This window comes from Carassius carassius, chromosome 26 (genome assembly GCF_963082965.1).
Source record: "Carassius carassius chromosome 26, fCarCar2.1, whole genome shotgun sequence".
Classification (NCBI taxonomy): domain Eukaryota; kingdom Metazoa; phylum Chordata; class Actinopteri; order Cypriniformes; family Cyprinidae; genus Carassius; species Carassius carassius.
The window spans coordinates 17,895,814-17,911,023 of NC_081780.1; the positions used below are offsets into that span (position 1 = coordinate 17,895,814).

Consider the following 15,210-nt stretch of genomic DNA (forward strand, 5'->3'; position numbering starts at 1 on the left):
TTTCAGATCTCTACTATCACTACTAACACTCGGAGAGCACGCTATGGACGTCGCAGGAAGGCCTGTCTGACAAACCTACGGCCTGTCCCTCTGACCTCTACTACTACGCTCTCTATTCCAGTTGGTCTCTGGAACTGCCAGTCTGCAGTTAACAAAGCAGACTTCATTTCTTCTCTTGCTACTCATTCCGGTCTCAACCTCATGGCACTGACAGAGACTTGGATCAAACCTGAAGATACTGCCACCCCTGCAGCCCTCTCCACTAATTTCACTTGTTCCCACACTCCTCGTACCACTGGGAGGGGTGGAGGGACAGGTCTCCTTATATCAAAAGAATGGAAATTTGATCTTCAGCCATCACCTACAGGTACTGGTTCATTTGAATCACATGCCATTACTGTAACCCACCCTGTTAAAATCCACTTTGTGGTCATTTATCGTCCCCCAGGTCAATTGGGAAACTTCTTGGAGGAGTTGGATGTGCTGCTATCAAACTTTCCTGAAGATGGTACTCCTCTGGTACTGCTTGGTGACTTCAACATCCACCTAGATAAACCGCAGGCTGCTGACTTCAAAACTCTGCTCGCCTCATTTGATCTCAAGCTAGTGTCTACTACAGCGACTCACAAATCAGGCAACCAACTGGACCTCATCTACACGCGCTGTTGCTCTGTGGACAACTCTTCAGTTGCTCCACTGCACACCTCAGACCACTTCCTCATTACTGCTAACCTAGCACTTACTCCTGAAGTGCCTCACACTCCAACGCAGGTCACCTTTCGACGGAACCTACGCTCACTCTCTCCATCTCTCCTATCTTCTGTGGTTTCATCCTCACTTCCTGCACTCTCTCAGTTCTCTGCTCTGGACACAAACAGCGCTACGGACACTCTTTGCTCCACTTTAACATCTTGCTTGGACAACTTTTTCCCACTGTTATCTAGACCAGCACGCACTGCCCCATCTGCCCCCTGGCTGTCTGAGGTTCTCCGTGAACATCGCTCTAAACTCAGGGCTGCAGAGAGGAAATGGCAGAAATCAAGAAACTCTACAGACCTCAGTGTGTATCAGTCTCTCCTCTCTTCCTTCTCTGCAAATGTCTTCACGGCTAAAACATCCTACTACCACAACAAAATTAACAGCTGTTGTGACGTTCGGACACTCTTCAAGACTTTCTCTTCTCTTCTTAATCCGCCGCCACCACCTCCTCCATCGACTCTTACAGCGGACGACTTTGCAGTTTTCTTCACAAATAAGACGAGATCCATCAGCGGAGAACAACCTCCTGGACAGCAACCAATCTGGCTTCAAAAGTGGCCACTCAACTGAGACTGCTCTGCTCTCGGTTACTGAAGCCCTGCGACTAGCAAGAGCAGCTTCAAAATCCTCGGTACTCATCTTACTGGAGCTTTCTGCTGCTTTTGACACTGTTAATCACCAGATTCTCCTGTCCACCCTCAGAAAGATGGGCATCTCTGGAACAGCACTCCTGTGGGTTAGGTCCTACCTCTCTGACAGATCCTTCAGTGTGTCTTGGAGGGGTGATGTTTCAAAGTCACACCACCTTGCTACTGGGGTTCCTCAAGGCTCAGTACTTGGACCACTTCTCTTCTCAATCTACATGACATCATTAGGATCTGTGATTCAGAAGCATGGCTTTTCTTATCACTGCTACGCTGATGACACCCAACTCTACCTCTCATTCCAACCAGATGACCCGACGGTAGCTGCTCGCATTTCAGCCTGTCTGAGTGACATCTCTAGCTGGATGAATGACCATCACCTTTAGGTTAACCTTACGAAGACAGAACTCCTGGTGATTCCAGTTAACCCATTGCTTCATCACAACTTCTCTATACAGCTGGGCTCATCAACCATTACTCCTTCGAGGACAGCTAGAAACCTAGGAGTTGTGATGGATCATCAGTTAAGCTTCACAGACCACATTGCTACAACTACCCGGTCCTGCAGGTTTGCCTTATACAACATTAGGAAGATTAGACCCTTCCTGTCAGAGCAAGCAACCCAACTTCTTGTCCAAGCTCTTGTTCTCTCCAGACTGGACTATTGTAATGCTCTCCTGGCGGGCCTTCCTGCATGTACTGTCAAGCCTCTGCAATTGATCCAGAATGCAGCAGCGAGGGTTGTCGTCAATGAGCCAAAAAAAGCTCACGTTACTCCGCTCCTCATCAGGTTACACTGGCTACCAGTAGCTGCTCGCATCAAATTCAAGGTACTGATGCTAGCCTACAAGACGACCACTGGCACGGCACCAACTTACCTAAACTCATTGGTTAAATCTTATGTGCCCTCCAGAAGTTTGCGCTCTGCAAGTGATCGACGCCTTGTGGTACCATCCCAAAGAAGTTCAAAATCACTCTCAAGGACCTTTTCCTGGACTGTGCCCAGCTGGTGGAATGACCTCCCAATCTCAATTCGTACAGCTGAGTCTTTACTCATTTTCAAGAAACAGCTAAAGACTCATCTTTTTCGCCTGCACTTAACCAACTAACACTAGCACTTTTCCTTTTCTTGTCTTTTTATTAAAAAAACAAAAAAAAAAACAAACCTACCTATGCGTTCTATACTAGACTAACTGAGACTTGTCATGGCACTTGTACACTGTTGTTGTTCTCTTGTTGACCTGACTGCTTCTATTGTTCTCATTTGTAAGTTGCTTTGGATAAAAGCGTCTGCTAAATGATTAAATGTAAATGTAAATGTAATGTAGTTATATTTACTTTAGAGTTTATATTTATATAAACTGCAGTTATCTGAACTTCATACAGTATGTAATTTCATAATTCTTCATCTTTAAAATATGGTTAGTATAGTGTATGGTGGTGAGTGTACTGTCGAATGTACTTACATTTATAGTAACTAAAATACACGTTCATGTTATTTCTACTGACACTTGATGTTCATGACATATTTGTAATTATAAAGTTGCATTTAAAATAAATATCACATAATATTAATATTAACTCAAAATATATTACCATTCAGTAACACACTAGAGTTAAAATCATAATACATGTAAGTTAACAAGTGCTTCTTCAAAGCATGACAAAATACTATTAAAACAATGATTTCAAATGTTAATATATTTTACTTTTACTTTGATATTATTACAAAGTGCACTGAAAAGTTAACTTAAGTGTATTATCTATAAATGCACTTAAGTTGGCTTTAATTTAATAAATATTAGTTTTTTAAATTTAATTTAATAAATGAATACATTTTTTTGTGCGGATGTAAATTATACTTTATGATGTAATTCACTAGAATTTCTGACCTAGAGGTCCTAGAGTGTAAGGGATTAAAAAGGAATCCAAATTTGACTTACAAATGTAAAATGCTGAGTTTTCCGCTTTTGCAAAGTCATCAATATAAGATATGCCAAGAGGTGTGACTGGTGTCTCTCCGATTCCTCGGAGAGCATTCCCCAAGAACACATAGATCCACATATTAGATCCAGGGTCCTTCACACAATCTAGGGGTTAAAGTGGCAGAATTCATGTCTATGAAGCACTTAAAACTTTCAGTATGCATTTTTGATTAACTTGATCAACTCTTATTTTGAAAGATTGTTTAAAGAAATTATATTTTCACTGTGAGTAGTGAGTTTAACATACTGAAGTTTAAAGGTCCCATTTTTCGTGCTTTTTTGAAGCTTTGATTGTGTTTACAGTGTGCAATATAACTTGTTCATGTTTCGTGTGTAAAAAAAACAGTACTTTTCACACAATTCACCTATCTGTATACCGCGGTTTTCACTGTTATAAAAATGGGCTGATGACTTCCTTGCTCTATAAAGTCCCTGCTTCAGAAATACGTAACGAGTTTTGATTGTGCCAGCAGTTCCTGTGTTCTGATTCGACAGCAGCTTAGCGCATGCGGCCCTCCTGAAAACGCAATTGGGCTAGTGCAAGTGGACAGGATTTGTTTTGAAAACCTGGAAATCCTGATCTGAACCATATGAACCACAGTAAAAGAACGCACGTGCTGGAGATGTACTTATAATCACAGGAGCGTTTTTACTGACGAGATGCGCATGAAAATCGCATTTGATTTTTTTGCACAGCCCTACCATCTAGTTAACAAAGCTAAACAGCGTTGCGCTTTGTGTAATAAGTTACAGAAACTGTTAAACGCACCAACTTAAATAATAAAATACACTTACAGGTTGTGGTCCATAAACAACGCCTTCTCCAGACAAAGAGGGAACTGCTCCATCTTTCAAGAATAATCTTTGTGCGAATCCGGCATTAAACTGATTGAGATTGAGGAAGCTCGCTGTCCTCAGCAAAATGTGCTGCACATAGTATTACATGTGGATTATAATTTTTGGGAACCGAGTTCAACATAAATTGTAACCATTAATCTCCAAGTACAGCGTCCCTGGAAAGGCCAAAAAAGGTGATTGGACTCCGAGATGACAATAACAGCGTTTCGACGACATGGCGACAAACACAAACGCAGCTCTTCCTCTTCTCCGTTGGAGCGCAACAAGGCCACGACCCCTTTTTGTGTATTCCGGTGGGCAGAGGTTAGTAAAAAACTGTTTTAGTGACGTCATTACTGCAGGAACTAGAGGGATGTAGTCCAAACGGGTCGTTTTTTGTAGGCGAATTCTGTTAAATAAAATATCTCGCTTGGCATTGAACTTTGAACTTTAGAATTTTACAGATATTATTTATACTCTAACAACAACATTACACACTAACTAAAGTTTAAAACATGGGATCACGAAGAACGGGACCTTTAACACTTGTTCAAATACTGAAAGCTAAACATGTTCTTCTTCCTGAAAGCCTATCAGGCAATAGGGTACTTTTTTACCTGTTCCATTGTTATTAGAAGGCTGAATGTGCACATTTGAGTAGTCCTTTGAAACCATGGGATACTGACAAGGAGATATACTGAGAGTCTTGTTTAGAGAGCCTTGTATTACTGTGTCATACTTGTACCTGAAGGAGTAAAACCAACACAGAGAGAGAAAGAAACATGAGCAACTTTGTAACAAATGAGAAACTAGCTAAATGTGGAGAGATAATATGCATATATGAACCTACCTCCCCATGAAAAAGTGTGGCAGCCCAGTAACAGCTGAGCCAATGGCCATGAGGAAACAACCCATCCCTATGAGTCGCGGCCTGTGTAGTCTTGCCCCAAAATGACTAACCACTGCCAGAAAGAGCAAGTTACCTACAGAAAGTCATTCAGAGAATTAAGTCAATCAGGAAAATTCACAAAGCATGCAAGCTTTTAGTATGTTAACGTGGAACAGACAAACCATGGTCCATTCACTGATTATTCATTGCAATCCAGGCTCACTGGAAAATCATGTCTGTGGCAACATTTCGATTTTAGCTGGCTTCTGCAAATTTGGAGCTCTTTTATCACTACTCGTGTTTCACAGGACTCATACCAGAGCGTTCTGCATTGCAAGCGCAATATATCTGGTTATCTGCCTCTGGAATCATAATTTGTGAGTAAAGGGATAAAAGTTTGGTTTTTTTCTCTGCCACTAGTGTTCTTTACAGTTCAAAACTGCAGGAGGGTAAGCCACAAACATTCATTGCCAAAGCTGGCTGTTCACAGAATGCTGTATCCAAGCATGTTAACAGAAAGTTGAGTGTAAGGAAAAAGTGAGGAAGAAAAAGATGCACAACCAACTGAGAGAACTGCAACCTTATGAGGATTGTCAAGAAAAAATCGATTCAAGAATTTGAGTGAATTTCACAAGGAATGGACTGAGGCTGGGGTCAGGGCATCAATAGCCACCACACACAGACGTGTCAAGGAATTTGCTGAGCCACAGACAACGACAGAGGCATCTTACCTGGGCTAAGGAGAATAAGAACTGGACTGTTGCCCAGTGGACCAAAGTCCCCTTTTCAGGTGAGAGCAAGTTTTGTATTTAATTTGGAAACCAAGATCCTAGAGTCTGGAGGAAGGTTGGAGAAGCTCATAGCCCAAGTTGTTTGATGTCCAGTGTTAGCTTTCCACAATCTGTGATTATTTGGGGTGCAATGTCATCTGCTGGTGTTGGTCCATTGTATTTTTTGAAAAACCAAAGTTACTGCACCCGTTTACCAAGAAATTTTGGAGCACTTCATGCTTCCTTCTGCTGACCAGATTTTTGAAGATGCTGATTTCATTTTCCAGCAGGATTTGGCACCTGCCTACACAGCCAAAAGCACCAAAAGTTGGTTAAATGACCATGGTGTGCTTAACTGGCCAGCAAATTCACCAGACCTGAACAACATAGAGAATCTATGGGGTACTGTCAAGAGGAAAATGAGAAACAAGAGACCAGAAAAATACACATTAGCTGAAGGCCACTGTCAAAGAAACCTGGGCTTCCATACAATCTCAGCAGTGCCAAAAACTAATCACCTCCATGCCTCCCGGGATTGAGGTAATAATTAAAGCAAAAGGAGCCCCTACTAAGTATTGAGTACATGTACTGTAAATTAACGTACTTTCCAGAAGGTCAACAATTCACTAAAAAGTTTATGAAGTATTAATTTATTTTAGTAAGTAAAATAAAATATCTTAAAATTTTTAGAAGATACTTGATATGTTTCCTTCACAAGTAGCAGAGTGGCAGAAGTATAGCCAAGAAGAAGTTGATCTTTCGACCCACTGAGGGGTGGATACCATGGTGCAGGCATGGCTGAGGCTACATCTGTGAACCTTGATTCCTTTGCTCCTGGGAGTTCTAATGAGGAATCATCAGGATGGAGTATGCCTGCTAAGTTTTGGCCAGACAGGTTTAATTTGCGGGTCTAGCGGGTCTAGCCAATTTATGTTACGAACCCTTTTGTTAAAAGTGGCTACGTAAGGGTTGCACAACATAAGGAAGGACACGTGAAACACGAGTACGCTGTGTTGACATTTATTACTCACAAACATATAGAAAACTCACGCAACATAACCGTCAAATAATATGAAGGTAACCAATATTAACAAGACGACAACAAAGTAATTTAACTAAAATAAAACAAAAGAAAGAAAAGAAAAACTAAAGAAAAGACAAAAGCTTGTTTGCTGGTTCTCCCCTCTCCTGCCATGCTCCGCTTCAAAGTCATTATTATAGTGAGTAATCAAACGACTCCAACGAGACGCAGGTGTACAATGATCCAAAGGTGTCATCCACCTAATGACAAACTCAGACAGAAAAACACAAAAGTCATGATGTCATCACTAGAGAGGAAACAAGACAGAAACCGTAACACTCCCCCACTTAAAGAAAGAACCAGTCTTCTTTTTAGACAGGTTCTGGATGAAGCGAACAGTAAGAGCAACCAAGAACATAATTACAATAATACAAACTTACACACCTACATATAGATTAAAATATACATTTACCTAGCCCCGAGAAAGGGCATCTGTCACGATGTTGTCAGTTCCTTTCTTGTGATGGATTTCGAGATTGTAACATTGAGCCATTAATGCCCAGCGCATCAACCGTTGGTTATGATTGTACATTTTATTTAAAAAAAAACACCATATTATGGTCCGTGTAGACGATGACGGGAGTAGAGCTGTAGCCAACGTACACATCGAAGTGCTGCAACGCAAGCAACATAGCTAGAGTCTCTTTTTCGATAGTAGAATAATTCAACTGGTGACGGTTGAATTTAGCTGAGAAATAAGGTACTGGATGGGAAATTCCATCAGCATCACTCTGAAGGAGGACAGCTCCAACTCCGGTCGCGCTGGCGTCTACCTCAAGCTTGAAAGGACGAGCCAGGTCAGGCGCGGACAACACCGGGACACTGCAAAGGAGAGACTTTGCACACAGAAAGGCACTTTGACATTCATCAGTCCAATTAAAACCCGCGGGTCTCTTCTGGAAGGCCATTCTTGGGAAATTCCAACCCGGAGGGACCTCCTGACCCATTCCTGGGGGTCAATATTTCAACTCCAACCTTAGAAATGGAAAGTCTGGCTCTGGCTCCTGAGGGATAGCAGCTCATTTATTCTGGCCTCTCAACTGAGGTTGTTGATACCATTCCACCATGAGACAGTATGTTCTTAAGTAGCGTCTCTGTGCATCTTGGTGTGAAGGGATACAAGGGACACAGCAGGGATAGGAAACATCCCAGAGTGTTGCTTGCCTTCAGAGTTTAGCTCCAGGTCAAGTCAAGTCACCTTTATTTATATAGCGCTTTTAAGAATACAGATTGTGACAAAGCAACTAAACAGCATTAAATAGGAAAACAGTGTATCAATAAAGCAATAAGGCAGTTCATCATTGAATTCAACGATGTCATCATCCAGCTCAGTTCAGTTTAAATAGTATCTGTGCAATCAAGTCGTCAAGTGGAAATTAATTAATAATAAATAATTCCAAACCTAATCAAACACCTGAGGAAAGCTAATCATTGTCTTCAGGATTGCTAACGCTACAGGCAGGTTTTTTAAGGGTTGGAGCTAAACTCTGCAGGACAGCGGCACTTCAGGACAGACGTTTCCTATCCTTGGGATACAGGATAAATGTAAACCTCATTGCTCAGGCCAATAGTATAAAACCGATCAACTCTTTGTCTGCTTTGGGGTGCAACCGAGGTTCCGCTGCCTCCAAACACACCAATATAACATTGGTTTTCAGATGTAATTTCACTTGTCTATGAGACACGCCATATTTCACTGGTGTCAGACACCACTCTGCTCGTAATGTGGTTGCTTCACAGGTGTTATCAAGAGGAGCACATTTGAAGGATGTTTGTGCTGCAGAAGGATGGTCCTTTCCACAAACATTCATAAGATTGTATAATGTGGATGTGCATTCAGCCGCAGGAACTCAAGTCCTTTAAGGTTGTTTCATTGCTGAACCCCAGTGCTTGTATAGTAGCTGAATATTCACAGAGTAGGCATCCTTTCAGTATGTGTGGGTATTAAAAGTTATCAACAATTTCCACTTGAAAGGGAATGTCTCAGGGTTATATATGTAATTCAGTTTCTTGAGAAGGGAATTAAATGCTATGTTGCATTGCTGTTGCCATAGTGCTAATTCTGATGCAGCATCTTTGTTCCCTTCTAAGGAACATTTATATGTCCTTGGATTTAATTTGATAAAAAGCTACTGTGACAACTATAATCCTTGAACCTTCTGAAAACATTCACATTCTAACTTGCCATGTATGTGAACTGTTTGCAGCTACCAATTCAAATAAAATTAGTGTATGGCTCTATCTTATTTGAAGAAAAATATAGGATAGGTACATGATGGCAAAGGTTATCTGAAGTATTTCTCTGATTGCATGCATGTTGCCACATGGACTTTCGTCATAACTTTTTAAGGGGCAAAACGCCTAAGTCTGAGAACTTTGTCAATAAACCATTTTTGCAGTTAGGAAGGAATTTTTGTTGAGGCATTTTTTGACCTATATACAAACCCATCTCAAAACTTCCATCAATGAGGCCCACAACAGAGCTGGAAAGGTCAAATCTCCTCTCGATCTGAGTGATGGTGCTTTTCATGTAGGTCCCACACAGAGTTTTGGAGAAGTAGGCGAAGGAAAGGGCCACAATAAAAATCTTGAAGGAAAGTTGAAATGGAAAGAGAAGTAATAATTCTAATTAGTAAAAAAAAATAAAATAAAAAAAAAAATATATATATATATATATATATATATATATATATATATATATATATTAAACCATGGTGTTTAATGATAATGACATCATGATATAATGATAATGGTGTTTAATGATAATGATAAAATGATAAAAATAAAAATAAAAGTTGCATTTAGTAAAGCAAACATGCCTTTAGACTGGACCACCAGGGGTCCTTTGGGGCCTCTTTTCCTGGAATGCAAAAAGTTTGCTGGCTGGTCGACTTTCCATTGTCCTCTGCAGTAGGTTCAGACATTTTGCTGTCATGATATTATAAAAGAAAAAAATGTATTTATTGGATATTGGATTTAATATATATATTAAATTAATTAAATTATAATTAAATTAAATTAAATTAAATGTATGCATTTAGCAGACCCTTTTATCCAAAGCGACTTACAGTGCATTCAGGCTATTCATTTTTACCTATCATATATATGTATATGTATATATATATATATATATATATATATATATATATATATATACATATATATATATATATATATATATATATATTATATTTTTTTTTTACTAATTAGAATTAGTACTTATTAATTCTAACATTTATCACATAATTTATCACCTCTGAAAACAACAAAAATTAGTAATAATGTTTTCCATATTTAATTAATTAGATGATTAACAACTGAGTTGTTTTGTCAAATTATTTTGAAAATAAAAAACACAGATCACAACTTATTTTTTTTCCAGAGACATCTTATTTAGATTGCGTTTGTTACTCTATTTTGGTAGATAGATAGATAGATATATAGATAGATAGATAGATAGATAGATAGATAGATAGATAGATAGATAGATAGATAGATAGATAGATAGATAGATAGATAGATAGATAGATAGATAGATAGATAGATAGATAGATAGATAGATAGATACATAAAACTTAACTCACCTTACATAAATATAAGAAAAATAAATCTTACAATCCTTGCTGCAGGCAAAGGTTAGCTTCTGTTTTACTGCCCCATCTCCAGAATGGTCAAATTGGATTACAAATGCAAAAATCTCTATATATTTATATATATACAAAGACTTAAAACAGAAAGTTATGCAAAAAAGAAACAAGGAAAAGCAAAGCAAACCTCATGTAACAGAGAAAGCCTTTTTCAAGTGTTTGCATGATTTACTCTGATAATCCTCTCAGATTTAGTTTGGTTTAATCTCCCCTCCCAGTCAGAAACTCTTCAAGCAGCCTTTCATTTAAGGCAGAAGACAATTACCACTATAGGTGGTTCTGGGAAAACAAAGGAACAAAGAGAAACAAATCATGTGCCACAGTGTGCTGTACCTGACATGGGCAGAGGGAGTATCCTCCCTCTTGGAGGGAAGACATATCTCTAGGTCTCTGCAGAAGCCTGTTGGTTTATTCTCAAAGCTCATGCAAACAAAAGCTCGGCACATTTCTATTCCAACAACGTGCCAGCTCAAGGGACACCCACAGCTCAATACATGCTGCTGAAAGAGACTGGTTTTGCTCCAAGAAAAGCTCAGTTCCTGATATTTAACAGCCTTCATTCTCATATACATATTTATATTTTACATAGTGTAGCATTTATTTATTTTGTTTGTTTTAAAAAAAAATAGGGGGTACCAGTGGAAGTTTTGAATCCCTATATAAATAGTGGATGATTAATAAAATATATCACAATATAGGTAGAAATAAACAAAAATGTGTATTCTTAAGAATCTTTTTTTTTTCTTTTTTTTTTTTTTGGCTGCTTTAGATTTCCATCTGGATCAACTCATTAGATATAAATTAAGATAATTAACAGAGAGTGCATTATAAATGACTATATGTTCACGGTTCACTGAAAGTGTTACCATGAAGCCTTTTTAATACTTCATTAAAACATTCTAAAAACGCTTGATTTTTGGATTTTGCTCCAAAGCAGCAGGAACTGTGATGTTGTTTCCTCATTAAAAAGCTTTGAGAATGGTCTGAAACAGCAGGCAAACCTCACTGTAGTCTAGTCTAGTCAGGTTGTGGCCCTGCTGCAGTTAAGTGCTGAAGCCAGAGGAATGTCCTATTAATATATTTAGCTGAATCAGCGTTATTGTAGTGTTTTAGCATGATTTTTCATTCATTCATTCATGTATTTATTTATTTATTTTCTGTGTCAGTTATTTTAGTTCAGTATAGACCTGTTAAAATGGGAAATGCTTAATTGACAACTAACTTAAATTGTTATCTTTCTTTCTTTATTATTTTATGGTTTTAGTTAAAACCCTCTGGAGTCGATTAACGCGGATACGCGTTTTGAGTCATTTTCAGAATCAGAATCAGAATGAGCTTTATTGCCAGGTATGTTCACACATACGAGGAATTTGTTTTCGTGACAGAGCTCCGCAGTGCAACATAACAGCGACAGAACAAAAAACACAATAAGGAATAAAAAATACAAAAAAATACAAATAGGTGGGTAAGGATTGACAATATACAAATTGACAATGTATGGCAGGTATATTAAAATGAGCATTTATGTATGTACATGTATATTATGTGGAAAAATTTTAACTGTACGCTAAGTATGTGTGTTTGGATAAATAAGTGTATGTGTATATAAATATAAATATAAGTAGTATAGTGTGTTCCATGTATGTACATGTATATTATGTGCAAAAGATTTACGTGTACGCTAAGTATGTGTGTTGGATAAAAAGTGTAGTGTATATAAATATAAATAGTGTAGTGTGTCCCACAGTTATTATCAGCTGTTCATAAGATGGATTGCCTGAGGGAAGAAACTGTTCCTGTGTCTGGTCGTTCTGGCGCTCAGTGCTCTGTAGCGTCGACCAGATGGCAACAGTTCAAAGAGGGAGTGTGCTGGATGTGAGGGGTCCAGAGTGATTTTAACAGCCCTTTTGCTCACTCTGGATAAGTACAGTTCTTGAATAGATGGGAGGGTTGTACCGATAATTCGCTCAGCAGTCCGGACTACCCTCTGTAGTCTTCTGAGGTCAGATTTAGAAGCTGAGCTGAACCAGACAGTTACTGAAGTGCAGAGGATGGATTCGATGATGGTGGAGTAGAACTGTTTCAGCAGATCCTGTGGCAGGTTAAACTTCCTCAGCTGGCGAAGGAAGTACAACCTCTGCTGGGCCTTTTTCACAATGGAGTCAATGTGAATGTCCCACTTCAGGTCCTGAGAGATAGTGGTGCCCAGGAACCTGAATGACTCCACTGCAGTCACAGTGCTGTTCATGATGGTGAGTGGGGGGAGTGCAGGGGGGTTTCTCCTGAAGTCCACGATCATCTCCACTGTTTTGAGCGTGTTAAGCTCCAGGTTGTTGAGACTGCACCAGACAGCCAGCTCTTTAACCTCCTGTCTGTAAGCAGACTCGTCACCGTCCTGAATGAGGCCGATGAGTGTGGTGTCATCTGCAAACTTCAGGAGCTTGACAGAGGGGTCCTTAGATATGCAGTCATTAGTGTACAGGGAGAAGAGCAGTGGGGAGAGAACACAGCCCTGGGGAGCTCCGGTGCTGATTGTACGGGTGCTGGATGTGTATTTTCCCAGTCTCACTAGCTGCTGCCTGTCTGTCAGGAAGCTGTTGATCCACTGACAGACGGAGGTGGGCACGGAGAGCTGAGTTAGTTTGGGCAGGAGGAGGTTTGGCATGATCGTGTTGAAGGCAGAGCTGAAGTCCACAAACAGGATCCTCACATAGGTTCCCGGTCTGTCTAGGTGTTGCAGAACATAATGCAGTCCGATGTTTACTGCATCGTCCACAGACCTGTTTGCTCTGTAGGCAAAATGAAGAGGATCTAGCAAGGGTCCAGTGATGTCCTTCAGGTGGGCCAGCACCAGTTTTTCAAATGACTTCATGACTACAGACGTTAGAGCCACAGGCCTGTAGTCATTTAGTCCTGTAATTTTGGGTTTCTTGGGGATGGGGATGATGGTGGAGCGTTTGAAGCATGAAGGGACTTCGCACAGCTCCAGCGATCTGTTGAAGATCTGTGTGAAGATGGGGGCCAGCTGGTCAGCACAGGATTTCAGACAGGCTGGTGTAACACAATCTGGGCCTGGTGCTTTTTTCCTTTTCTGCTTCCTGAAGACCTGGCGCACCGCATCTTCGCTGATCTGTATTGCAGGTGTGGGGGAGAGGGGGGATGCAGGAGGTGTGAATGGTGAGAGCGCTTGATTGGAGAGGTGTTCAGGGTGGGTTGCAGGAGTTGTGAGTGGTGTGAACAGTTGTTTGGAGAGGCATTCAGGGTTGGTTGCAGGAGTTGTGAATGGTGAGAGCGGTTGATTGGAGAGGTGATCAGGATGGGTTGCAGGAGCTGTGAATGGTGTGAACGTTTGTTTGGAGAGGCATTCAGGGTTGGTTGCAGGAGTTGTGAATGGTGTGAATGGTTGTGTGGGGAGGTGTTCAGGGCAGGTGATGGGTGTTCTTTCAAACCTGCAGTAAAACTCGTTCAGATCGTCTGCCAGTCGTTGATTTTCCACAGTGCTGGGGGGTGGTGTCTTGAAATTGGTGATCTTCTTTAGACTTTTCCACACTGATGCGGAGTCGTTCGCAGTGAACTGAGTCCTTATTTTTTCAGAATAATTCCTGTTTGCCACTTTGATCTCCTTTTCCAGTGTGTATTTAGCCTGTTTATACAAGACATTGTCCCCCTTCCTGTAAGCATCTTCTTTGGCCTGACGGAGCTGTCTGAGTTTTGCAGTGAACCACGGTTTGTCATTGTTGTAATTTAGTTGAGTCTTGGTAGGAATACACATATCCTCACAGAAACTGATATATGATGTTACGGTCTCTGTGAGTTCGTCCAGATCGGTGGCAGCAGCTTCAAAAACACTCCAATCAGTGAGGTCAAAACAAGATTGTAAATCCTGCTCTGCTTCATTAGTCCATCTTTTTACAGTCCTTAATACAGGTTTAGCTGATTTTAGTTTCTGCCTGTAGGTCGGTATAAGATGAACCAGAAGGTGATCAGAACGTCCCAAAGCTGCTCGTGGAACAGAGTGAAATGCATCCTTTATTGTTGTGTAACAGTGATCCAATATATTACTGTCTCTTGTGGGACAAGTAACATGCTGTCTGTATTTTGGCAGTTCACGGGAGAGATTGGCTTTATTAAAGTCCCCAAGAATGATTAAAACAGAGTCTGGGTGTTGTTGTTCTGTGTCTGTGATCTGCACAGCGAGTTTCTGTAAAGCTGAGCTCACGTGCGCTTGAGGAGGGATGTAAACACTAACCAGAATGAACGAGTGAAACTTCCGCGGCGAATAGAATGGCTTGCAGTTAATGAAGAGCGTTTCGAGATTTGAGCAGCACGTCTTCTTTAACACAGTTACATCTGTACACCACCGTTCATTGATGTAAAAGCATGTCCCGCCGCCGCGCGATTTCCCCGTTGATTCTGCGTCGTGATCCGCTCTAAACAGCTGAAAGCCCGGCAGATGGAGCGCGCTGTCCGGTATGGTGTCATTCAGCCAAGTTTCCGTGAAACACAGAGCAGCAGAGTGAGAGAAATCTTTATTTGTCCGAGAGAGCAGAAGCAGTTCGTCCGTTTTGTTGGGTAGAGAGCGGAGATTTGCCAGATGG

At 40.6% G+C, this 15,210-nt stretch overlaps 1 protein-coding gene across 1 annotated transcript in view; it reads right to left on the minus strand.

Annotated features, from left to right (window-relative positions):
- The window catches only part of slco1e1 (solute carrier organic anion transporter family, member 1E1), a 34,671-nt gene extending 23,706 nt beyond the window's left edge, over positions 1-10,965 (minus strand). Inside the window, exons 1-7 of the mRNA XM_059511466.1 lie at positions 10,785-10,965; positions 10,550-10,625; positions 9,785-9,893; positions 9,411-9,552; positions 5,076-5,208; positions 4,843-4,970; positions 3,347-3,493 (exon numbers count right to left, since the gene is read on the minus strand). Of these exons, the coding sequence (XP_059367449.1) occupies positions 3,347-3,493; positions 4,843-4,970; positions 5,076-5,208; positions 9,411-9,552; positions 9,785-9,889 (655 nt within the window). The 5' untranslated portion in view covers positions 9,890-9,893; positions 10,550-10,625; positions 10,785-10,965. The remainder of the gene's footprint in view (positions 1-3,346; positions 3,494-4,842; positions 4,971-5,075; positions 5,209-9,410; positions 9,553-9,784; positions 9,894-10,549; positions 10,626-10,784) is intronic.
- Positions 10,966-15,210: the final 4,245 nt, after the last annotated feature.